We start from the raw sequence: 24441 nt of genomic DNA, 5'->3' as shown, positions 1-24441 counted from the left end.
TGTGCATGTGTGTGTGCGTGTGTGAGAGAGAGAGAAAGAGAGAGAGAGGGAGCATGCATGAGTAGCACTTAAAAGGAACAAAAATTTACCAATGGTAGTAAAGAATGAGGGATGCTGCATTCATTTACTGCATGGAAACAGTTGCCTATGGCATTTACCAATGCCTAGCCCTTTAAGACCCATAATAGAAAATGTCACCATGATAATGGGCATCCTAACTGATGGGTATCCTGATGCTGGTCATGTTAGAAAACGTCACTGTTATAATAGAGTCGATCAGTTGTTCTAAACCTACAGCATGTATTCTTTTCTATATAAATCGCTTGTAGCACTCTTATCTGAATTAAGGGAAGGGAAGGATGAGGTCTTCGACTCTCTTGTCAGATTGTAGGTGAATTAATACTCTCCAACATTACAATTTTAATCATTGGCACTCCTAGAAACTTTGTCAAATAGGAAAAGGTTTGGTAGTGCGGCGCACCTAGAAACTCTCCAACATTACAATTTTAATCATTATCAAAATGCCTTTATTTTTCTTTTAGTGCGGCGCACGCAACTCTCTCTCTTCACAGATCGAGGCTCAACTTTAAACATCGTCAAACAGCTGCTCCAAGGAACGGTGAAGGGCGGAGCGTCGAGAGTTTGATCCATCAAGCCCTCTGGCCCTTTGATTCACCAACAAAGAAGAGAGGTCGATGAGCGTTCGCTGGAACTCCGGCGAAAGACGGCGGTGTTGTTGGGCATTCGTATACTTTCGGTTGTTGTTGATCAAAAGCATTAATCTTGTGAGAGCCGAAGCTTTCTTCCTTTATTTTTTCCCTTTCTCTTCCTTATTCTAACAGACGCATCGGTGTCATGCATATTTCCACTTGCTTTTAACTTGCACTATCAATTTTAATATTCTTTTTTCAACTTCATTAGGGTTATCAATAAAAGGTTGAACAGTTGTTTTGATGATGTTTAAAACAGGAGTGGCGATTTGCAGTAGCTTCTTGTTTCATTTTGTTTTTGAATAAAATGATGCCGCAACTTCTGGCATAAGTAATCACTTGTTTCATTTTCAAGTTCTATAACATCTTTTTTCTTGTACCACAGCAGCTTAGGTAAAAGCCGTTCAACTTGCACATCACTGACTTTCATTTCTTTCACAATATATATATATATATATATATAACATTGACGATCAAGACTGGGGACATCTTTTTTTTCGTGCTTGACTAAAATCCACGATATTGCATCTTCAATTTTGAGCGGTGGACCTAATTTTTCTTGGAAAAAAACATGTAAGAATTGAAGTAGAGTCAGCAGTAGAAGGAGCACTTTCATAGGCACACCATTTGTTCTTTCCAATGAAAATTTATTATTTTGCTAGTAGAAAACGGTGCTTACTTTTATACTTCATTTTGGTCGTATTCGTGATCTGGAAGATGCCAAGAAACGTGCCTTTCTTGCTACTGATAAACTGCATTAGCATTAGCAGGAAGAAATTCATTTTAGCTGAAATGTGAATAATAATCAGAAAAATAAAAAATAAAAAAATACCCCAAGCTACACTGACAACACAAAGCCGTGGCCTTTACCTAGAAAAAAGAAAAACCATCGCATCGCAGCCCATTGATAAGAATCTGGATCCACAGATTTTGTTTGAAAAGCTTTTTGGGATGGAACATCTGATAGAACGCCAGAGGGGGTGCTCCCGATAGTTCTTCTCCAAATCTGTGTACCCCTTTATCAGGGACCCAACCCGTTTCTGCTTGTGAAGGGCGCACAGGATCCATGGTTCGGGACCCGTTCGGCGCAAAACAACCAACCAAAGTGAAGAGCGAAGAATGGTTTGGTGAAAGCATGAGTGAGTTTAAGAAATAAGTCCTCCACTCCGAGGAAATGAAAAGGAGAAAGAAGAAAATTTTGTAAAAACTGATATTTTTGGTTTTGAGGTACTTGTTTGTAACACGGCGAATAGAATTGATGGCAACTTGATTTTTAGGTGGTTGTCGAAGTCAAGTGAGTAAGTTGAGCACGATGGAAAGGTCAGACGCAAAACCCAATTCATCTTCCACTTATATATATTTAAATATTGCGGGCGCTCTCTAGTTTTCTCCCTTCGCTCGGTCCCTTCCCTCTGGTTCGAAGGGGACTCAAACTTCTCTCTCTCTCTCTCTCTCTCTCTCCCTCTCTTTCTCTTCCTCTCTCTCCGGCGTTCATATAGGTACCGAGTTAAGGTGAGTTTCTTGTTACTTTTGTGAGTTTCTTCTTGTTGTTGTTGCTCTCTCTCTCTCTCTCTCTCTCTCTGTGTGTGTGTGTGTGTGTGTCTCTGTTTTGCCTTCTCATTTTAGAGTCGGAAGTTAGAGCCTGCTTTTGTTGTTTCAATAGAAATTGGCCAGCCAAATATGATACACTCATTGTTTGGGCAAGTTTGTTGCTTTCCTTTTCTCAGAAGAGAAATCTCTTTTTGAAGGGTTGTTACTCCTCGTCTGTTTGTGTGAGCCAGTGTGTGTATGCGTGTGCGTGTGTGTGTGTGTGAGAGAGAGGGATGTTTAGGCTGATGGGAATGCACTGTACTGAATGTGATATGTTCAGACGCACCCAATTGTCCAGCTAAATGAGATTATTATTTGTATCTGTGCTTGTAACGTCTGAGCTGTCTAAATCAGTAGATGGGTATGTGCCCTCAAGCTCATGACCAAAGCTTGAAGGAGTATGAGTCAAACTATCGTTAATGGTGGCATCAACGGGGGAGGACGTCGATTCTCGTAACTAGAATCGATCAACTATTCATGTTTCTGAGAACTGGTATCTGGGTCATGGTATCTACATCTGCTAGATAAGATAAATTAGACAGAAACAGAGCATATTTTTGCAGTTATTCTCTGGAAAACGTTGGGAGTTTGAGATATTAATCGCTATGGCGAAGGTTAGAGAATTTATCCAACTTATTATACGTTAATTTAGGACTAAGAGCGGTAGGGTTAACACTTAAATAACTGTGTGATGATAAACCTTATCCGGCCTATTGAGTCTTGAAATGCTAAGACCTTTTTATGTAAAGGTGGTGCGGTTGTCAATTGTTCATCTCGCTTATTTTCCCTGAGACGACCTTTTGTAACCAGTCCATTTGATTATCTTTTTCTTCTGTTAACTTTTCAGATAATAGATCTGACCTCCTTTTAAATGGAATCTGGTGGACACTCTCTTGCATCTGGCCCTGATGGAGTGAAGAGGAAAGTAGCGTACTTTTATGATCCCGAGATTGGTAATTATTATTATGGACAAGGTCATCCCATGAAGCCACATCGTATGCGAATGACTCATGCTCTCCTGGCTAACTATGGCTTGCTTCAGCACATGCAAGTTTTTAAGCCATTTCCTGCTAGAGACAGAGATTTATGCAGGTTCCATGCAGATGATTATGTGGCATTTCTGAGAGGAATAACTCCTGAGACTCAGCAGGACCAAATGAGACAATTGAAAAGGTTCAACGTTGGAGAAGATTGCCCAGTCTTTGATGGTCTGTATTCCTTTTGTCAGACTTATGCTGGTGGTTCAGTAGGTGGTTCCGTTAAGTTAAATCATGGCCTTTGTGATATTGCAATCAATTGGTCTGGTGGCCTTCATCATGCTAAGAAGTGTGAAGCTTCTGGATTCTGTTATGTTAATGATATAGTACTAGCCATACTGGAGCTTCTTAAGCAGCATGAGGTTTGTGTTTTACTTAATTTGACTATTTTGGGTTCTATTTACACGCTAAAATTGAATGCAGCTGCATATCAATGCCCGTAATTGATTCTAATTCCGGATGTTTCTGAATATTTCCATGTATATGTGTATTTCATTGCATTTCTCATATTTTTATCCTACACTTTGCTACAAGTCTTCTTGTTCTTTGCAGGAGGAAGGGTTGTTTCATGTTTCTTTTTACCACCTTTATGTAATTATGTTTTTGCTTCTGAATACTGAAATGTTGCATGTATTTCTCAGTGGACCTTTAGAACTTTCCTAGATAAGGTCTAACGTGGTTCAGCATCTTTGAGTACTGTTCTTCTTTACCTGAAGTTTATGAAATTTGCCAAAGTGTTTCTTACTCTCTACGGAATTTCATTCCTTTGAACCTATATCTGGATATTTCAATAGGTTTTTTTGTAGTATTGTATACAGTATATAAGGCTTTTTGTAATCAATTTCTTATGCTCTCCTTTTCTATGTGTAACACTTTATGAGAATTACAATATTTTGTTCAATTTTCTTGTTTTCATTGGCTAAACTATTATTGTTTCTGGTTTTCTGCATCTACATATTGCAGCGAGTTCTCTATGTTGATATAGATATCCATCATGGGGATGGTGTTGAAGAGGCCTTTTATACAACTGATAGAGTCATGACAGTTTCTTTTCACAAGTTTGGAGACTACTTTCCTGGAACAGGTGACATTCGTGACGTAGGAACTGGAAAAGGGAAATATTACTCCCTCAATGTCCCTCTAGATGATGGAATTGATGATGAGAGCTATCAGTTTTTGTTTAAGCCGATAATGGAGAAAGTGATGGAAATGTTTCGGCCTGGAGCTGTCGTCCTTCAATGTGGCGCTGACTCCTTATCAGGTGATCGGTTGGGCTGCTTCAACCTCTCCATCAAAGGCCATGCTGACTGTGTTAAATATATGAGATCCTTCAACGTTCCATTGTTGTTACTGGGTGGAGGTGGATATACAATCAGAAATGTTGCTCGATGTTGGTGCTATGAGGTAATTGACAAATTACAAAATTTCTGTCAGATCATCTCAAATGTCTTGCAGTTCTTAGCAGATTATGAATCAAAAGCTTGTGGCTACAGTACATAAGCTTATTCTGTTTAACATGTCAGTACACAGATTCTTTCTTGACCTTATTCCAAAATTAATAGCAAGTTGTTATTGCCTTTGTTTTTGTTTCTGTGATGGTACAGTGGCATGGTCAGGTAATTATTTCTAGGAATTAGGATAATCATATGCGCGCCATCTAGGAAATTAGAAACAGCCTATGCATACCATCTCAAAATTAGGACATTCATCCATGTTTTCTTGTAAAGTTTCTTGTGTTGTTTTGTGTTGCCTGAAATTTGATATCTTGTTTTGAGGGCATTTATTATCAGTGTTTTTAGTTTTAACCTGTTAAACTTTAAATGTGACATATATTTTTATTTTGAGCAGACAGGTGTTGCACTTGGTATTGAACTCGATGATAAGTTGCCAATCCATGAGTACTATGAATACTTTGGTCCAGATTATGCTCTTCATGTTGTTCCAAGTAACATGGAGAACAAGAACTCCAAACAGATGTTGGACGAGATTAGAGCAAAGTTGCTTGAAAACCTATCAAAGCTTAGGCATGCGCCCAGTGTACAGTTTCAGGAAAGGCCACCAGAAACTGAGCTACCAGAGGTTTGTTGACATTCGTGTACCTATGATCTCTCTTTCCACAAATTTTCCTGGTCCTGCAAATGCAAGTGTAGCTTGGGAAATGCATTTAAAGTTTGTCTTGGATATGATTAACAGAGTCATGATCTTGTTGGCTTATCCCATTTTGAATTTATTGTTGTGATATAAGGGGAAAAGATGTAGACAGAAGTCAGTACTTTTATCTATTTTTGAGAATGTGTATTTCGTCAGTTTCTTGTTAGTCTGTTGGATCTTTTATTGACCGAGTGACACCGTATTAACTATATATCTGCTTGGATGACAAATATATCCCTTTGCTTTGCTGGCGGCGTTGTGTTCTCTGTTTAGTATGCAAGCGATCAGGCATTGTTTGACTAGTTACTGATTTTTACCAGGAGGACGATGATCATGACATGAAGGATGAGAGGTGGGATCCTGATTCTGACAATGAAAATGGTGATCCAAAGCATTTTGATGAAACTCTGCGGTAGTATATATTTCAATTGTGGTGCATGTGCTTGCTTCTTTTAGTTGCTTTTTTGTGGCATTCTGATTATATACAACCTTTTTGTAGGAAGCCTGCACCGAGTGGTATCCAACATGTGAAAATGGAGACTGACCCTAAAGACGTGGTACCTACAAGCTTCTTATTGCCTTCTATTTTCTGTTATAGTGTTATTTTTAGCTAATGATTTCAACTAGACTATTCTTTGGACCGTAGAAAGATGATAAACTGATGATGGTTTGTAGAACGTATGGGAATCACAGTAGGTGTGGTGATAGAAATGAGCTCATACATATGGGTTGAAAAATAATAGTAGAGAATCCTGGAAAACTGGAAACTTTCCTAATCTGAATGCCAAACTGCTTAGGCAATCTGCAGCAGGCGGCTCCATTGCTGGTTCTGGGCATCCAACAAGTTGCTTGACTGGCAGGAGGGCTAATACCTTTCTATGTTACAGAATGCCTGTGTAGCCTAAACTTAAGTTATCTAGTTCGATGAGACGAACATTCTTAGGCATACAGATGTAAATTCTTCTGAACAGTATTAAAGAAATGATCTGGGGTATCTGCTAACCTGTTGCTGCTACAAGCTGTACCACTCTCCAATAAAACTACATTTTCAAGCAAAGGTTGTTGATTCTCTATCTTGTCAACTGAGAATATTAGCTGAACTTTTTATTTCTATTACACCTTGCTACTTTTTGTTGCGGCTCTGGGGGAAGCGGGAAAAACATCGAGCCAATTGATACTTGGTAAAATTGTTTTAGTTATTGTGTAGGAAAAACATTGGCTGCTTTAAATCAGCTTCAAGATAAAATGGGACCTAAAACAGTTTGAAATCTTGAAAATTCCTGTATTGTGCTCTTTATTTTAATTACTCTATTTCCTCTTACCTGCACGCCTGATCTAGAATCAAAATTAGTCCGACCCTGTAAGCCTTTAACTGTGTAGGTTAGAATGCCTTCTTTGTTTTTTTTTTTTTTGTCGTAATTGACCTTCTTTCTTCTTTATTTGCACTTGTCAGGAATTAGCAAAAGAAGTTGGGCCAGAAAACACGAAAGTAGACTTGATGCTAGAAGACACAATGTATTCAAAGGTGAGACCCTAAATCCCTAGTTTGTATAAATGCCTCGGCACAAGCCCTGGGGAGGAGCTAGCCACAGAAACAGCGTATATTCATGATTGATTGGATAGCTGTCCTATGGATTATGCATTTTTACCGGTCTCTTATTCCTAGGTAACGTGAATGTGACAGTTCAGTAGATAAATGCTGAGATATAGATCTAAGAACGAATTACAGGCAAAAATTATAGATAGATAGAAATTCATGAAAGATGGAGGGTATTGACCCAGTTGTCCCCAGCATTGGGTTGCCAGGACTTAGTTTCTAGGATTTCTCTTCGTGATCTAAAGCTTTGCAAGTTGGATGCAATCAGATACCCAAGTATATCATGTGTCGCAGACTCAGAACGAGAGTTTAGTAGGTCCTAACAGGGATTTAGACTTTAAGGTATCGGAGCTGCAGTCGGCATCAGGTCCGACTAGATCAGCTACAAAGGGACTATATGCCAGCTCCAGCAGGAACTACAGTGCTGACATTATAATAGGAATTCGGTATACATGATACGGTGAAAGGGTGCGGTGTGAATATGGTTCCATGTGGTGTGCACACTACGTTGACATATATGTAAAGGTAATTAGTTGTGAGATATAAAGAGTTAGCTTCATGCTAAAGGAGAAGGACGCTCCTAGTTTGTTTCCTTTATTGGCTTATATGATCCTGCACGCCCATCTCTTTCTCGTCCCCCTTTTATTAGCTGTGTTAAATCTCTTTCTCATCTCGACCAATGGACAAAATCTATTCGCATGGTAAGTGCACTCATAATACCCTGTGTGTGTGTGTGTGTGTGTGAATATATATATACATGTATATATATGCACACATGCACACATGCTAATATTTCCTTATTGCCTGTTTCCCTTGTATGCTTGCTTAGTGCTTACCATCGTTTATGTTCGTTGGTTGTTCTAGGCATCTGAAACTGATTCCACTAAAATGGAAGAAGCAGGGAGTAACATGGAGACATGAGACTGTGAGGGGGCCACCAGATCAATATCTTGCAGATTTTTCAGATTTGGGAAATTCACAACTCTGTGAAACAGATTTTGAGAATTCACAACTCCACGAAGGAGTGAAGTATCTGCACTGATGTTTGCGGTGATGCCTTGATTGCTTGACCAGCTGTAGAGGCTGCTGTAAATTTTCTGGGCAATTTTGTACTTTGGCACAACTTTGTTGGGAAACTTTTTTCTCTTTTTTTTTTTTTTTCTGTTTTTGGGTCTGTAACGTCGATAGGTGCATGGAAGGCATTTCATCTATTGTCAAGAACTAAGCAGGAATCTGATTTCAGATACTTATCTTGAAATAATGGTACCATTTACTCTGGTTCATAGTCCCAGTTGGCCGTTGCATTGTAAATTTCTCCGCCACAAATTTGATAGTCCCAACGAGCTGCCTTTTAAAGCAAACGGCCATGGGCAAGTGTGTGATCCCTTTGGTATACCGAGGGGGGTGGGTTTAATTTATTTGAGTAGTGTCAATTTAAACTTGAATTCAAAAAATACTTCACATAATTAAAAATTTTTAATTTTTTTAGTTAGCTGAGATCAGACCATAGCCTAGCCTAAGCGAGAGCCCCTCTGCCCTGCTTACCGGCCTGCCAGCCAGACCAGTTTAGGCTAAGTCTTTATGCTGTCACGTCCTAGTGTCATTTGTCACACTAATGATTTGGAGATGAGATGGTGGTCCAACCTCCCCTAACAATATTGAAGACTTTATTTACTGGGTGCAAGTTAGAAGCATGGCAACATGAGAGTCATGGAGCCTGCCGACTGGTTCGTTATCATGTTGTGGAATACTCTCTTTATGCATTAGCTTAAGGTGATCCAATGACTGGATCAACTTACTGAAGATGGGTATTGGTCCTCTTCACCCGGACTGAGGCCCTCCCTTCACTTGTACTAAAGGAGTAGTTTGGTATTGATGGGTGATCAAGGAGAACAAAAAGCCACATATATTAAACTTCTCATCCAAATATATAGTATATAGGTATTTCTCGTACATAGAGCCACTGATGATCTCAGATCATTGCATACTTTATCAAATCTTCATGCACAAGCAAACAGAGTCTTCGTGGCAACGCAAAGCCGATGAAGCTAGGTAGCCAAGCTTTCTGGATGCAGTTCAATGGTCGTCGATGGTGCAATTCATGGATTATTTAGGTAAGATACTGTCGTCTGGGCGAAGAGACGCTGCCACTTCTCGGACACACCTTCAATTCCTCACAAGTCCAAATTCCACGAAAATCAAACTCTGTACAACTCGAGACAGCAAAAATTACCATTACATGAAAGAAAGCCTGAGTGATCATTCTGAATAACATAAACGTGTTAACGTGACACTAGGTGTAGCTGCAAAGGAGAAAAAAATCCTGCGGTATATGGAAAGGAAACGTATGAAATGCCCTATAAGATTTAAATAAGACAGCAGCTTGACAGTGCCATCACCAAAGAGCATCAGGCAATAGAAAATTTCACGATTTTCATATGATGCCTTAGACGATATCAGCATGTTGTTACATTTATAGAAATATTCAGATTTCGGAAGAGGACTCTTCTCAAATAGACAGACGCATGCTAGAAGAATGAACCACTAAATCCCTGTCAATACAGCGGAAAAGATCTCTAAATTTAGTCATGAAAATTCTTCTAACCCACGTAACACTGCCTCAGGAAATTGCACGTCAGATCATAATTATGAATTTAAATTTTAGTCCACTTCCACGTCAATAGGCTATCGACAAGTACATCAAACGATTGAAGTTGCTTAAGTTCAGAACTGAAGGAATAACCCCAGAACAGATATGCAAAGCATCGTAAGTATCAAAATGAACACTTTATTTTCACCTGTACCGTCCTACATTTTCACCCAAAAAGAAAAAAAGCTACTCCTTGAGGGTGGACAGGTGAACTTTACAAAACAGCGACTGGCCAAGTCAAAATTGATGACCCAAAGCCGAGAAGAAAATGCTCCTGTTGGCCGCACGCAATTTTCAGAGCACTTCATAAAACCAAGGTTGATGAATAAATGATGCAAAATCTAGGACCATTTCATCTTTTAACCCATTGAAAGCTCTTCCTAGCTTTAGCTTTCCCAGGCTTTTTCCTTTCCACAACACGTGGATCCCTCGTGAGCAGTCCAGCTGCACCAATCAAATCAACAAAGAGTGAACAAAACTCACCGTGGATTCTTGTAAGCATTCAGTTATACCAACATCTAAATAAACAGAAATAAGCAAATAATTCAGCAACAATTACTAGCTATGGATCAAACACGGACAACAAAGTAGTTGCCAAAAAATGGACATCTTTTGTGTCCGTCGTATATGATAAACAGAAGACGACATGATACCTTCAGTGTGATTTTCCTTCCCAAGACAACATAGTGGATCAAACAGTAGATCTATGAATTCCCAAGACAACACAATTTCAACAAAAGACTCGTAAACAAAAGATTCATGAATTCTACAAATTTCAATAAGAAGACTCCTGGATCAAACAGAAGATTCATGAATTCTGCCATGTAACGAAATTGGATACCTCCCTTAATTTTCATCTCTTCTGGAGGCAATCCAACAAAATGCCTTCTGTTCTTATATATATTTATTTATTTATGTATTTTAGTTTTCTTGAATTGTTTCCTTTATCCTATTTATACTCATGTATATTAAAAAGTATACATCATACAGAATAATAGGATATGCATTTTATGATTTATAATTCATATAAAGTAATTTGGTTCCTGTTGGTCACATCCAATCTCAGGAACCATTTTTCTGTGAGACTGGCTGATGCAGGGCAGGACCAGACCCGTCACTTTCCTGGGTCCAGTTCCTCGCCTCAGGTTCCACCCTCGGGCATCAGTGCAGTCCTTAAGCCTTCAGTCGTGGGATCCCCTGTGGACCCAGAGCTTACGCGAGAGGAGGTTCCTCTGCGTAGATACTCAAGGCGAACCAAGGGTTGAACTGTAAATTTGGTTTACTTATGTTATTTTGCTATCCATTTTGTTAGTATACTCATTTGGTATCTAAGTGAGTCTGTTTGGATTCTGGCACTTGTTCAGGACCCGACCCGTTGCTATTCACGTCCGTATAAATGGACGACAAAGCTATTTTGTATGGGATTGATGTCTAATGAAGAAAAAAAGGTTATTTTGTTTACGTTGTCTTCCTTGTTGTCTTTTAGCGTAAGTATCTTAGTTTTGAAGCTTCGTTCATCTGCAAGTTATTTTCAGTCATCTGCAAGTTACTTTTAGCTCATCTGCAAGTTGGTTTGCATCAAATTGGTATCAGAGCAAGGCTTCGCCCCTGCCCTGTCGTGCCATGGCTACAAGAGAAATGGCTGCAAAAGAACCAAAGGAAAAAGAAAAGTTAAACGATGCTGCTGCTACAGGGAAAAGAGTTACAGAGTCTGCATCAAATGCAAATGAGAAAAATCAAACAGAAATCGTGCAAGCAAAAGAAGATAATCAAGAAGTTGTACAGCAGACTCTGGTGAGGCATGACTCTGAAATCACCCGTATGAGGCAGGATCTTGCTGTCGCAACCAGAAGTATTGATGAAATCAAAGGAATCCTTTGCTTGGTTTTGCAGAACACACAGGATAAAAACGAGAATCAAAAGGCGTTTCCTGCTGCAAATCGTGTTCACAACTTTTGCTTAATGGGAGCCGAAGGAGAACAATCACGGAACCACCTTGCCAGAGACATTGGGATCTTGGGGGGAACTGAGTCTGGTGGGAGCTCTGCCGGAGACCCGTCGCTGGCTGGCGAACCATACCCGACGTTAAGACCTCCTACCAGAGTTCCTCTACATTCGTCTGGAGCGTCTTCCCTACAGCGTCAAGTGGAGACGACAGCCCTGCCCACCGGTCAGCAGGCGATGGTGCTCTGTCCGGTGAAGGGAGCAAAGGTGGCGACGGCTCTTCCCATCACGATGGGTGGACCAGGTGAATCACGACGGGCTTCGCTGTTTCCGTCGGCAGCGGTGGTGGAGGTGGAGACGTTGCAAGCTGTTCCGCTCAACGAAAGGGGGAAAACTTGGTGGGCGCCTCAGTCCAACCGACCGCCGCCCATCGCCCTGCCTCTCGCCATCGCCCTGCCTCCCGCCAACAGATCGTGAACCGAGGGAGAGTCGCCCTCCGCCGCTCTCCCACCATCATTACGGGTGGGGGGCAGTGGGCGCCCCTCCCCCTTCCGCCGTTGGTTTCCCCTTTCTGCCTCAGGTGGAAAGGGGGAACCCCGACTTTGCCTCGAGAGAAATTGAGAGGCCCGACGGTTCGGGCCGGTCTCTTTTGAGACTTGTTCGAACCGACTTGGGCCGTGGGTCCGATCCAAATCGCCCAATCCATGGCTATTTGGGTTCAAATTTAGATCCAAACTACTCAAATGTTCCTTTTCAATCCGGGTTGGACCCGAGGTTGTTTCCTAATCTGACCCAAGCCTATACTTCTAGCCTTGAACCTATCCGAAGTCCCAACCTAGTAATCGGACCTAGAACCCGCCTATTCTGTTTTCTGGATCGGGTCAAGACCAAACCCATTCTCTTATGGATTCTGGATCGAGTTCAAACCCAACCTTCTATCCACAAAACCCGATCCAGAATCCAACCCAAACCACTCTGGACGAATAGTTTAGAAGCAAACCCAATCCAACCCAAACCTTTATCCAAACCCCTATCCAAATCCGCCTACAAACCCATACCCAAATCCGCCTGTGAACTCTTTTCACGCTCTATATCCATTCCCAAATGCATACCCATATCCCTATTTGACTGCCCATTTGACCCAAGCACCAGATCCAGTTCCATTTCATGCAAGTGCAGTCACGGAGCCACCACTACCGCAGGCTCCACCACAGAGGTGTCAGCGGATGGGTCCCCTTGCAGGGCAGACCCGCCTGAGGCCACCTCCTGTTGAGCCGTATCGACCTCGTGCGCCAGCCGAGAATGACAGTGATTCACCATATTCAGATGATGATGAGTTTTGGCATGCGCATCCAGCAGGACCAGTTGACCATCGACATAGGCGCACCGCAGAGCATCCAGATCGCCCCGCCAGTTATGGGGTGAGGTTGAACCTTCCAGAGTTTGTTGGACGATTCGACGCACAGGAGTACAAGTACTCCTGGGCATATGCAGTCCAGTTTTTCTTCGACTACCACCAGGTGGAGAAGCATCACAGAGTGCCACTCGCTGCGACTAGGCCATGTGGGCTTGCACAGGCATGGTGGTTTGAGCTTCAGAGGTCGTATGAGCGACGCGGTCAGCGACCCGTGCAGGCTTGGGGCGAGATGCAAAGGCTAATGCAGACCAAGTTTGTACCTTCGGGCCACGCTGAGAGGGAATACAAGGAGTACCTCAATCTTCGTCAGGGCTCGAGATCTGTAGCAGATTACAGAGCAGAGTTTCATCGACTGTCATTGCGCGTCCAGATTATGGAGACTGAGCGTCAGCAGGTTACCAGGTACGTTTCTGGTCTTCGTCCCTCTATTTCTGATGAATTTAATTGTGCCAGAGTAGATACTCTAGATGAGGCAAGCAGTTATGCAATGAACATAGAAGAAACCTTGAAACGTAAGCATGAAACCCGAGTGTCTAGGGGTGACGCCTCACATCGCCCCAAGTCAAGTTTTCCAACTAGGGGAGCTAGCTCCTCGAAACTTGTTGAGTCGAGACTCGTCCCGCCTTCTCCTAGTAAAGGCGAGCAGTCAGGTCCAGCCTATAACACCCGATCTAAAACTCGTAGTTATGACCAAACCATCCATTGTTTTAGGTGTCATGAGTTAGGACACTTGGCTTCAAAATGTCCAAATTCCCAAAAGAAAACTCACCTAGCCGAGACGCCAGATTCTGATGGTAAGGAAGTCTCGAGTGGCTCATCTGATGCAAGTTCTGATAAGGATGATGTTGTCCACTTTGATGGTGATGACATAAGCAACCTTTTATCTATACGTCACGTCTTGACTGCACCTAAGGGAAAGTCAGATTCTTCGTGGTTGTGTAGTAACATTTCCAAGACTCGATGCAAGTGTGAGGGATATATTTGTGATGTGATTATTGACAGTGGTGTGTGTGAGAACCTAGTTTCACAAGAAGCAATTACTACTTTGGGCCTGAAGCTCGAGAAGTGCTCTCAACCTTACAATATGGCCTGGTTTAAAAAGGGAGAAGAGGTTCATGTCACCCAACGGTGCCTAGTAAAGCTTTTTATGGGACCACATTATCTGGATGAAGTGTGGTGTGACGTTGTTCCAATGAATGCATGTCACATCCTTCTTGGTCGACCTTGGCAATATGATCGAAAGACTGTTCATGATGGGCACAAGAATACCTATTCATTTAGGTTTAAGGGTCGGAAGGTTGTCTTGCTACCCACTAAGGAAACCACAACACAACGAGTTGGTTGTCCAGTGCAACCATCAAGTTTTGTGGGGCTATCTCTTAAAGAATTCTTGAATCATTGTAACGAAGATGGATTTTGCTATGCTTTGATTGTTAAACCTGTGTCTTTGATCTCTTCAGACATTCCAAAAGAGGTAGTGCCACTCATTTCTGAGTTTTAAGACATTATGCTAGACGATCTACCTCCGGGATTGCCACCAAACCAGGATGTTCAACATGCTATAGACTTTGTCCCGGGTGCTAGTTTACCCAACTTACCAGCTTATCGGATGAACCCCATCGAGCATGCTGAGTTGCAGAGGCAAGTGAATGAATTGTTGCAAAAAGGTCACATTCGAGAAAGTGTTAATCCATGCGCAGTTCCAGCTTTACAAACTCCAAAGAAAGATGGCACGAAACAGATGTGCGTGGATAGTCGGGCTATCAATAAGATCACTGTTAAGTATCGTTTCCCCATTCCAAGATTGGATGATATGTTGGATATGTTAGCTGGAGCTCAAGTGTTCTCAAAGATTGACTTGAAAAGTGGTTACCATCAAATAAGAATTCGGGAAGGAGATGAATGGGGAATACTGCGTTTAAAACGCGAGATGGACTCTATGAATGGTTAGTTATGCCATTTAGACTGTCAAATGCACCCAACACCTTCATGAGCGTCATGACACAAGTCTTTCAGCCATACATTGGAAAATTTGTTGTAGTGTACTTTGATGATATTTTGGTCTTTAGCCTCACAATTTCTGATCACCTTGGTCACCTTCGTCAAGTCCTAGAGACCTTGCGTAAGGAAGAGTTGTTCGTCAATGCCAAGAAATGTAGTTTCCTCACTTCGAACATTGTCTTCTTGGGGTTCATTGTTTCATTAGAAGGAGTGCAAGCTGATCCCTCTAAGGTGCAAGCTATCGTCGATTGGCCAACGCCGAGAACAGTAGGCGATGTAAGGAGCTTTCATGGTCTAGCCACTTTCTATCGCAGATTCATCAGAAACTTCAACACCATTATGACTCCTATCATAGAGTGTCTCAAAAGTGAGACTTTTAAGTGGACCAAAGCGGCTGAGGACGCCTTTTGCAATATCAAGAATCAGATGACTCATGCCCCGTATTGCCTTTACCAGACTTCACTAAGGTATTTGAAGTAGAATGTGATGCCTCCAAGGTTGGAATTGGAGTTGTGCTTAGTCAAAACAAGAGGTCAGTCGCTTTCTATAGCGAGAAGCTAAGTGGAGCAAAGTGTCAGTACTCTACTTATGACTTGGAGTTCTACGCTGTTGTACGGGCTCTTCGATATTGGAGACACTATTTAATCTACAAAGAATTTGTTCTGTTTAAAGCACTTAAGTATCTCCATAGCCAAAAGAAGATGAGTGCTCGTCACGTCAAGTGGGTTAATTTCATGCAAGAGTACACATTCTCCATTCACCATCAATCAGGAAAGCTCAATAGAGTTGCAGACGCCCTTAGTAGAAAGAACAACTTACTCATGTCCATGTCTATGGAGGTAGTCGGATTTGAAAGTTGCAAAGACATGTATCATGCTGACCCAGAATTTAGCCACATTTGGTCTGAGTGCTCTAGTGTGTCTCAACCTTTGGAAATTTTCCATTCACAATGGCTACCTTTTTCGTGGGAATAAGTTGTGTATCCCTCAATATTCATTACGATTACAACTTATTGCAAAGCTCCATGGTAATGGAATGTCCGGGCATTTTGGGCAAGACAAGACATATTCTTTGATGGATGAACGTTACTATTGGCCCAAGATGAGGAAGGATGTCATCAAGTTTGTTCAATGTTGTCGTACTTGCCAAATAGCAAAAGGGCATAGTCAAAACAGTGGTTTGTATACTCCCCTTCCTATTCCAGATAGGCCCTGAGAGCATATTTCTATGGATTTCATCGTCGGGCTTCCAAAGATGATCCGTAGAGTGGATTCAATCATGGTTGTGGTAGACAGATTTTTGAAGATGGCCGTTTTCATTCCATGCAAGAGGATGACAGATGCGTCATTGGTTGCCCCTTACTTTTTCAAAGATGTGGCACGGTTTCATGAACTTCCTCGTTCAATCACATCAGATCGAGATACGAGGTTCATGAGTCATTTTTGGCATTCTCTATGGTCTCTGCTTAATACGAAACTTCAATTCAGTAGTGCTTATCACCCCCGGACCGATGGCCAAACCAAGGTAGTCAATAGGATTTTAGGAAACTTGCTTAGGTGTCTGGTAGGAGAAAATACCAAAACTTGGGACTTAGTGCTACCACAAGCTGAGTTTGCATATAACAACTCAGTCAACCGTTCCACTGGGAAGACTCCTTTTCAAGTGGTGTATGGTCAGTCCCTGAACCATGTTGTCGACTTATCCCCAGTACCAGGTGCTGGAGAGCATGCTCCTGCGGCACTAGATGTTGTTGAATATATGTGTGATGTCCATAGTCAGGTGAAGCAGAAGCTCCAGGAGAGCTATGAAACCTACAAGTCCCGTGTTGATCGGGGTCGTCAAGATGTCAATTTTGAAGTGGGTCAACAAGTTTGGGTCTACCTGCGACCTGAGCGATGTCCTCTTGGCACCTATAGTAAGTTAAGTCCTAGGAAATATGGCCCTTTCCGTATAAGTCGACGTTTAGGAAAAAATGCATATCTGCTTGAACTTCTTGAGGATTGGCAAATTTCGCCGATCTTCAATGTTTCTGATATGTTTCCCTACTCTGGTGACAATAATTCGTCGGAGACGACTTCTCTCCAACCAGGGGAGAATGATGCAGGGCATGACCAGACCCGTCACTTTTCTGGGTCCAGTTCCTCGCCTCAGGTTCCACCCTCGGGCATCAGTGCAGTCCTTGAGCCTTCAGTCGTGGGATCCCCTGTGAACCCAGAGCTTACGTGAGAGGAGGTTCCTCTGCATAGATACTCAAGGCCGACCAAGGGTTGAACTGTAAATTTGGTTTACTTATGTTATTTTGTTATCCATTTTGTTAGTATACTCATTTGGTATCTAAGTGGGTCTGTTTGGATTCGGGCACTTGTTCAGGACCCGACCCGTTGCTATTCACGTCCGTATAAATGGACGACAAAGCTATTTTGTATGGGATTGATGTCTAATGAAGAAAAAAAGGTTATTTTGTTTACGTTGTCTTCCTTGTTATCTTTTAGCGTAAGTATCTTAGTTTTGAAGCTTCGTTCATCTGCAAGTTATTTTCGTTCATCTGCAAGTTACTTTTAGTTCATCTGCAAGTTGGTTTGCATCACTGGCTCAAATATTAAGCCAAAACCAGATGAAATAACTCCAAGTACGACTCACCTATTTCATTTGATGAACCCTTAGAGAATATCTTTCAATTTCCGTAAAATTTTCAAACCATCTTCCTTGTAATTTGCAAAAATAACTTACCAGATCGAAGACAAGGTCGCAACCCAGGTTCCCAGTTTTGCAAAGCCCTGCTAATCCCAAGACGAATTGCTCCAGCTTGACCTGCATATTGGTCACAAAATACACAATCAGAAAAATACAACCTGAGTTCAAACATGTTTTCTTCCATATTTTCATTAATACTGTTTCTTTCTAGGTAGTTGAGAAATCAATAAGTTCTGCCTATCATGGTATAAGAATCCAAAAATAGCCCTTAGGCATGCAAGAAAAAATGGCAGCAAACACGTTTCAATGGGGTAGATAACATTGATATTAGATAAAAGATGCATCTATGAGATTGTAAATATGAGGCAGATGGATTTCCTATGGACGTAAAACTGTTGAGGCACGAAAAGCACCAATAAGTGCCTATAAAAGGTTGCATTGTTCTGCATGTCTTATCATTCATAAGCTTGCATTCTAACAAACCATTTTTTTAATGGTTCATGATTCAGCAGAATCATACTTGTAAGCCAGCAAACTCTTCTAAACTGATTTATCAAGTTGGTAACTATACCTAGAATTAGCACTGAATATGATCATTCAAGCCCTACAATGAATATTGTACATATTGTTCTGCATTGTCCAATCCATTGCAATTGACACGATAACTAGGGGTAGAACTACTCTGCTACACACCTGAAGCAAGATCCACGAGCCCGCTGATCAATACATTTAGAAGAAAGATATAAAATCAATCATTCTTCTAGCCAAAATTATGAAGGTTATTAGCATATTGCAATAAGTATTTTACACATACTAGGGTTGCTTCCATACATGAGAGGGCCCACTAAGTTGTTTTAGACTTTAGTAGTAAAAAAAATTTAAACTCTAGTTTTACCTTCTACTTGCTTATTCAAGTAGCTTAAGTTGTCAAATTTGGATGAATTGTCGTGAGAATACACAAGCTACTCATAGTATACATTTTACTATCATGTACTCAATCGTTTGTGCCATTTAAGGCCATACAAATGTGTAACAATAGGTTTATTTGTAACCAAAACCCTTTTCCCATGGATTAGCTTTTACTATTTTTTTTATTTGAAACTATGTCAACAATACATATCTTCTTTTAGGCTCGATAGAGAACCCAAATTTCACAATGACATTTCCTATAGTCACCTCAGGTTCTAGTTGAACAGGCAGGAAGCCGTAACAAAAAAATTAACCTTATAAATTCTAGTACTCCAAGAATGATGTTTCTAATTCATGGCTCTAGTGGTTCAACAAGAAAGAATCATGTAATTCAAATATGTGTGGTTTTTCATCAACAGTAATCTCGGTGTTAAAATGGAAGGCAAAGTAGGAAAATAGTTAAGGCTTGCCACAGATTGAAAAAATGAAAATTTTGTAAATCTTCAGATTCCAGAGGTTCTTATATAATGCAGACGCATACTTCCAGCAACAACTAGAAACAAGGTATTCAAATTGCAAACTTCTCTTGCAAAATTGAAAGGATATATGGAAGAATGTGCCACATTCTCAGTTGTCACAACATGCTACATTTCGTATGGAAATAGAAAGAGAAAACTTTCATTTTTTTCTCTTCATGATAAACAGATTTTGCATAGCAATCATTTGAAAGGACAAAGCAGAATACTTTCCCCTCATTTTAGTTTCTTACAGCAATTACAGGTCCAGAATAAAATACTTACCAGATGTGCCACCACCCTTCACGGTGCACTTCACATCCCACATACCCAATGTTTTTGTCTCCGCGAATGGCTTAAGAAGATCAGCACGGTAGTCAAGAATGGGGAAGTACACATCAAACTGCTTGTCATTGATAATAAAGTTCCCATTACCAGGTTGAATCCAAACACGAGCTATACTGCACTTCCTTTTTCCAGTTCCATAAGCCCTTCCCTTTTCATCAACTTTTCTTACATATGATTTAGCAATTTCCTCCTGCTTTTGTCGCTCCATCTCTGCCCTAGATGACTTCTTCTCACTTTTTGCCAAGCGAAGTTCCTCAATTTCTCTCAGAGGAGGTAATCCTTCAACTCCTTCAAAGTCTTTCAGGGCTATCAGACTATCTAACATAGCCTCTGTTATCCCTGAAGCAGAAATAAGATCCCCAAATGCACGATTTGGACCTGCAACCAAGATGCCACAATCAGCTAGATTCATGTACACAATGCTCAAAAGTTAATCTCAATATGTAGCAGAGTTTTTTAAAGTTTCAAAGCCCTATTTTACTGAAGAAGGCAATATAATTGACATGTAAAGATTTCAGAAACTGAAGTGGCGAGCTTAAAATTTTAAACAAGCATACAAATTGTAATTCTCTTCCAAAAATCCTATGACCAAAAGAATTATTCTGACATGTCAGTTTGACAGGACAGCACAACCTAGAAGAGCACAGACTGAATATCGCTGCATCCTGACAATGAAATAAATGGACAGCTATCAAACCTTTACAATGCAGACCTAAAAAGCAAAAAACCAGTTCCTCATACGTTCCACTGTATCCAATGTTTAACCTGCAACAAATGCTCATAGAAACCTATCACATAAAGCATCACCATGCATCTCTGAAATAGCCATGCCTGTGTCGAAGAGAATCTGCCCTCAATTCCTTACAAAACAGTGAGCTTCTAGCCGAGACTTGAAAACCCAAAATCCAGAGCCTATTATAAAAAGATGCAACGATCACAACCACATCATTACTGGAGGATCACAGATAGGACGTGTAGTACCCTCTTAATGCAATTTTTGTTTTGTCTTCAACATTAATGCATAACACTATGAAATAAGGCGGGCATTTCTAATGAACATGATTTCTTACTCCAGAATACGACATAAGAAGGAAGACAACTAAAAAAATGAGAGAAATAAAGAAGAAAAACAAAAACAAAAACAATTACCTTTAAGGGTTGCAGAAAGCTCGGCTTCCTCCTTTTGAATCCTCTTATCCTCCTCAGTCAATCCTGCCCCTTCTAGACCCACCTCCTCGTCCAACCTGATGCCTTCGATGCCTTCTGGGATAGCAGCGAAATCACTACCCAAGCTCCCTTCCTCGTCATCATCCCCGAAAGTCCAAGGCTTGAACCCCTCTGCTGTCTCCCACTCATCATCCCCGCCCGACCTCTCTGGCCGGATCTCTTGAGCCGCCTCCTTGAAGATGTCTCCTTCCTTTGTCTCCGATTCCTCCTTGAGCCCAGCGGCATCCCACGCTTCCCCCTCAGGGAGGATCCCACTAGGAAGTCTTGGCGGAGGCTCCAGGTCCCGGTCTCCATGTTCACCAAGCCCGCTCAGCTTCTCCTCCCCACCATTGCCCTTAATCTCTCTGAAGATGTCCAACTTTTCGTCCCCGTCACCGTCCTCGGCCGAGAAACTCCAGCTCTTAGGGAAGTCACCGTGGCCGTTGGAGGACCCGCCAGACTTCCCGCCATTCCCACCCTTCTCATTGCTGGAGAAGGTTCTGGAAAATGCTAGAAAAGGAAGTGGTCGCCGAGAGGCGGCTAGTGCAACTGTTAGTGTCTTGAAGGGGGCGCTGGCTCGAAAGAGTCGGGTGATCATCATCCTGTGCACCGCATTCGTTCTTCTTCTTTAGGATGGGATGTGATGGCTCTGAAAAGTTTTGGTGGAGAAAGGTCCCCAGAAAAAGTTATCCTGGCAGAAGCTGGAAGAGGAGAAAATTAGACTCCATCCAGATTCAAGGGGTGTTTGGAGAATAAGAAAAAAAAAATTCAATGGAAAAATAATCTGCTGTCCGCCGTAATAGATAAGGAGAAATGGAAAAAATTATGATTGTTAAGGATGGGTTCCCAGCCCGCTATAAGAACGATGCAGCCACGACAAAAAGGCCTACTCGCTGTAAGCACGACACAGCCATGACAAAAGAAAAATTGCCCAAGGTCCCCGCTGTAAGCACAACACAACCATGACAAAAAAAAGGTCGACACTTTCCACTGTAAGCACAATATGACCATGTAATTGTTCAATCTTCATCAAGCTGAAGATGGTTTAAACTAGTAAAAACCCTCACGTAGTTGTTCCATCGAAAAACAAATCATCAACACCAATTTGACGCTTCGCATGAACAGGAATGCTAGAATTCAAAGGAATGGCTGCCATGGCCTCTCTAACAAACTTCCCTTCCAGACAGCAGGGCATGTAAGACCGCCTATATAACAATAACATAAAAGACTGAATGGAAAAAGTAAGTCATGTTCTTGACATCAATCCGTGTCTCCAAGAATTGATAATCAAACTTTCAGCCTGAACAAACACGTCCATGCCCTCCCCAAAAATTCACAAAGCATCACGACAGTAGATATATACAAGAGACACAAGCAGCATTTTATACTTGCCAAGGGGGATGAAATAACATCATTCGGCAGTGATCAAATTACAGCTGCCGACGGTTTAAATCATATACACGATGTCACGACTGTGTGTACCTCCTGGGGATAAATCAAACAACCATTTCGCAGCGATCAAACTAGGATTGCAACAGGTGGAAGCAAGAGACACTCAAATGCGCCAACTTGTAGAGATGAGCCGTAACTATAACGTTGAAAAATAGATCAACCCAAGTCCCGCAGAGGGGAGCAACGGAGACGAAAAGAGAGAAGGAAGGATGATAGTATAGGTAGGGAACAATGAGGAAGAGAGGTACGCAGAGAGAGAGAGAGAGAGAGAGAGAGAGAGAGAGAGGTTTTACCTCTCACCGGTGGGGAGAGAGGGAGAAACAGATTCCCCTTACCTCTCGCCGCCCGATGGAGACGCACATAGGAAGGGGAGTGCGGGGAAGAAGGAATGCCGCTGCCGCTGAAGTTACTGAGAAGGGGAATGGAGGGTGGCCACTGCCGGAGATCCGAAGAGAAGGAGAGGCACGATGCGTGGGAGGAGCTAGGGTACGGGCTCTGCTTCAGTGCAGGGGGTTCTGGGTTTTTCTCAGACGGACGGGTCAATTTGGATCGGGTCAACGGATCTGTACTCGATCTTGCGCCTGATTCCATTCTGCACTTTCATCTTCGATACTTCAAACTTTTGGATATCAACGGATCGGATTTGTGATTCTCATCTTATATTTATTTAAATTCAAATCTAAATCTAATCGGACATCATTTTGTCAAAGTGTTATTTTTCTTTTTTTATTTCGTATCCGAAACTTTTGAAGCGGCAACTCATTCCGATGTTCAACCTGATTTAATGACATCCCTATATGAATTAACATATGTATTTGAAAGCATTGTGGAATTGGGAAACAAGCAAGAAGCCTGCAGAAATTGATGAGTAAATTGCGAAGGTCTCTTGGCAAATTATGTAATGTGATATTGCAATTTCTGAGATATAAAATTATCTATATTAGACGCAATTGAAAAACCTTGAGCACTTTTTATCTCCTCTAAGGTTTTTTTTTTGTATTTATCACATTGGCTAAAATAATGACCGTTTTTTATCAAATGCTTGAAAGTTGCCCTCTCCTTAACTTCAGCTATTAATTTATAAAACTAAAACTAGGAGCCAAAAAGCCCAGATTCTATTAAAATTAAGAGTATGGTCTTTCATTGGTAGTAGGTGTGAACAACAACGACTCCAGCCCGGCAGGCCGGCTCAATTCCACGTGTTTATAATTTAAAAAATATTTTTTAAAACTTAATAATATGTATTTTATTATTAAAAATAGGTTTTTATTATTTAAAAATTATTTTATAATTAAAAATATTTTTTATTACCAAACAGGTTGGGCCAGGTCGGGCCCTGGGCCGGGGCCGCCCGACCCATTGCCCAGGTGTACATATGATGTACATGCTATTATGCGACATACTACATAGAAAATGGGGGTTATTTTGCTAAAAAAAACCTATGCAAAATTAGACTTGGGCAATCGGTCGGGCCGAGTAAGCTCGTGAGGCTCGGCCTCGGTTCGATAGCCCAGGTCTCAGCCCATGCCCATTTAGTGATAAAAAATATTTTTAATTATAAAATATTTTTAAATAATATAAAATATATTTTTAATAATAAAATACATTTTATTAAGTTTTTAAAAAATAAATTATAAACGGACCGGGTCGAGCCAACCCGAACCGCACATCAGGTCCGAACCCGACCCGCCTGAACCCGAACACGGGCCCCATCGGGTCGAGTACCTGGTCCCCGGCCCGTTGCTCATGTCAAAAAAGAAGTAATAAATAATAAATAATAATGGATGAGACGCGCCCAACACAAAGTTTTACTAGTTGAAGTCATGAAAGAATAATAATAACAAGAAAAGTAATGATAATAATAATCATAGTAAATTATAATGGTGACGATGCGGCGACTGATTTGTCAACTTTACGATATTTCTTATGCAATAACTGTTTGAAGTGAATTAGGAAGAAAATAATCATCAAATTTTTATTATCAAATTACATAATTACATTTTTAGGTGGCATACCAAAAATTCATAATAACAAAAATAAGGGGTAAAATATATAATCCAGTAAAGAAGAATATCTAGAGTTTTTATTTCTTAATGAAATGGGAGTCAGGTTTTTATCAAAAGTGTGTCCTTATAAAAAAGGAAAAAGTGTGATCTGCTATTTGCTATTTTCTAGAATATCTACCGGTTCCGTTCCAGCCTTTCTTGTCTTGTCTTACGC

At 41.2% G+C, this 24441-nt stretch overlaps 2 protein-coding genes across 5 annotated transcripts; one reads left to right on the top strand and one right to left on the bottom strand.

Moving 5' to 3' along the window:
* Positions 1 to 577: 577 nt before the first annotated feature.
* LOC116253040 (histone deacetylase 19) lies at positions 578 to 8370 on the top strand. Of its 2 annotated transcripts, none has more exons than XM_031627763.2 (8): positions 578 to 785; positions 3148 to 3699; positions 4301 to 4741; positions 5186 to 5416; positions 5809 to 5900; positions 5988 to 6045; positions 6942 to 7013; positions 7950 to 8370. In XM_031627763.2, exons 2-8 carry the CDS (start codon positions 3172 to 3174, stop codon positions 8004 to 8006), a joined length of 1479 nt encoding a protein of 492 aa, XP_031483623.1. In that variant the 5' UTR covers positions 578 to 785; positions 3148 to 3171; the 3' UTR covers positions 8007 to 8370. The 2 variants fall into 2 exon arrangements, with proteins under 2 accessions (XP_031483623.1, XP_031483622.1); XM_031627762.2 differs by lacking the exon at positions 578 to 785 and adding an exon at positions 2065 to 2222.
* Positions 8371 to 9853: 1483 nt separating this feature from the next.
* LOC116253591 (30S ribosomal protein S9, mitochondrial) lies at positions 9854 to 22728 on the bottom strand. Of its 3 annotated transcripts, none has more exons than XM_031628494.2 (5): positions 22515 to 22728; positions 20713 to 21470; positions 19501 to 19941; positions 17828 to 17908; positions 9854 to 10179 (listed from the first exon to the last, which is right to left on the bottom strand). In XM_031628494.2, exons 2-5 carry the CDS (start codon positions 21368 to 21370, stop codon positions 10088 to 10090), a joined length of 1272 nt encoding a protein of 423 aa, XP_031484354.1. In that variant the 5' UTR covers positions 21371 to 21470; positions 22515 to 22728; the 3' UTR covers positions 9854 to 10087. The 3 variants fall into 3 exon arrangements, with proteins under 3 accessions (XP_031484354.1, XP_031484355.1, XP_049933606.1); XM_031628495.2 differs by having other exon boundaries at positions 22557 to 22728; XM_050077649.1 differs by lacking the exon at positions 22515 to 22728 and adding an exon at positions 22162 to 22408.
* Positions 22729 to 24441: the final 1713 nt, after the last annotated feature.

This window comes from Nymphaea colorata, chromosome 4 (assembly GCF_008831285.2).
Source record: "Nymphaea colorata isolate Beijing-Zhang1983 chromosome 4, ASM883128v2, whole genome shotgun sequence".
Taxonomy (NCBI): Eukaryota; Viridiplantae; Streptophyta; class Magnoliopsida; order Nymphaeales; family Nymphaeaceae; genus Nymphaea; species Nymphaea colorata.
The sequence above is the reverse complement of the archived record's forward strand: the minus strand, read 5'-3'. Positions and strand labels throughout refer to the sequence as shown.

Coding starts and splice junctions, on each gene's coding strand:
- LOC116253591 (XM_031628494.2), bottom strand. CDS start 21,370: ATGATGATCACCCGACTCTTTCGAGCCAGCGCCCCCTTCAAGACACTA. Junction 19,942..20,712: donor GCTTTCTGCAACCCTTAAAG/GTAATTGTTTTT, acceptor TCTTGGTTGCAG/GTCCAAATCGTGCATTTGGG. Junction 10,180..17,827: donor GCGACCTTGTCTTCGATCTG/GTAAGTTATTTT, acceptor TGATTGGTGCAG/CTGGACTGCTCACGAGGGAT.
- LOC116253040 (XM_031627763.2), top strand. CDS start 3,172: ATGGAATCTGGTGGACACTCTCTTGCATCTGGCCCTGATGGAGTGAAG. Junction 5,901..5,987: donor CATTTTGATGAAACTCTGCG/GTAGTATATATT, acceptor ACCTTTTTGTAG/GAAGCCTGCACCGAGTGGTA. Junction 6,046..6,941: donor AGACTGACCCTAAAGACGTG/GTACCTACAAGC, acceptor TGCACTTGTCAG/GAATTAGCAAAAGAAGTTGG.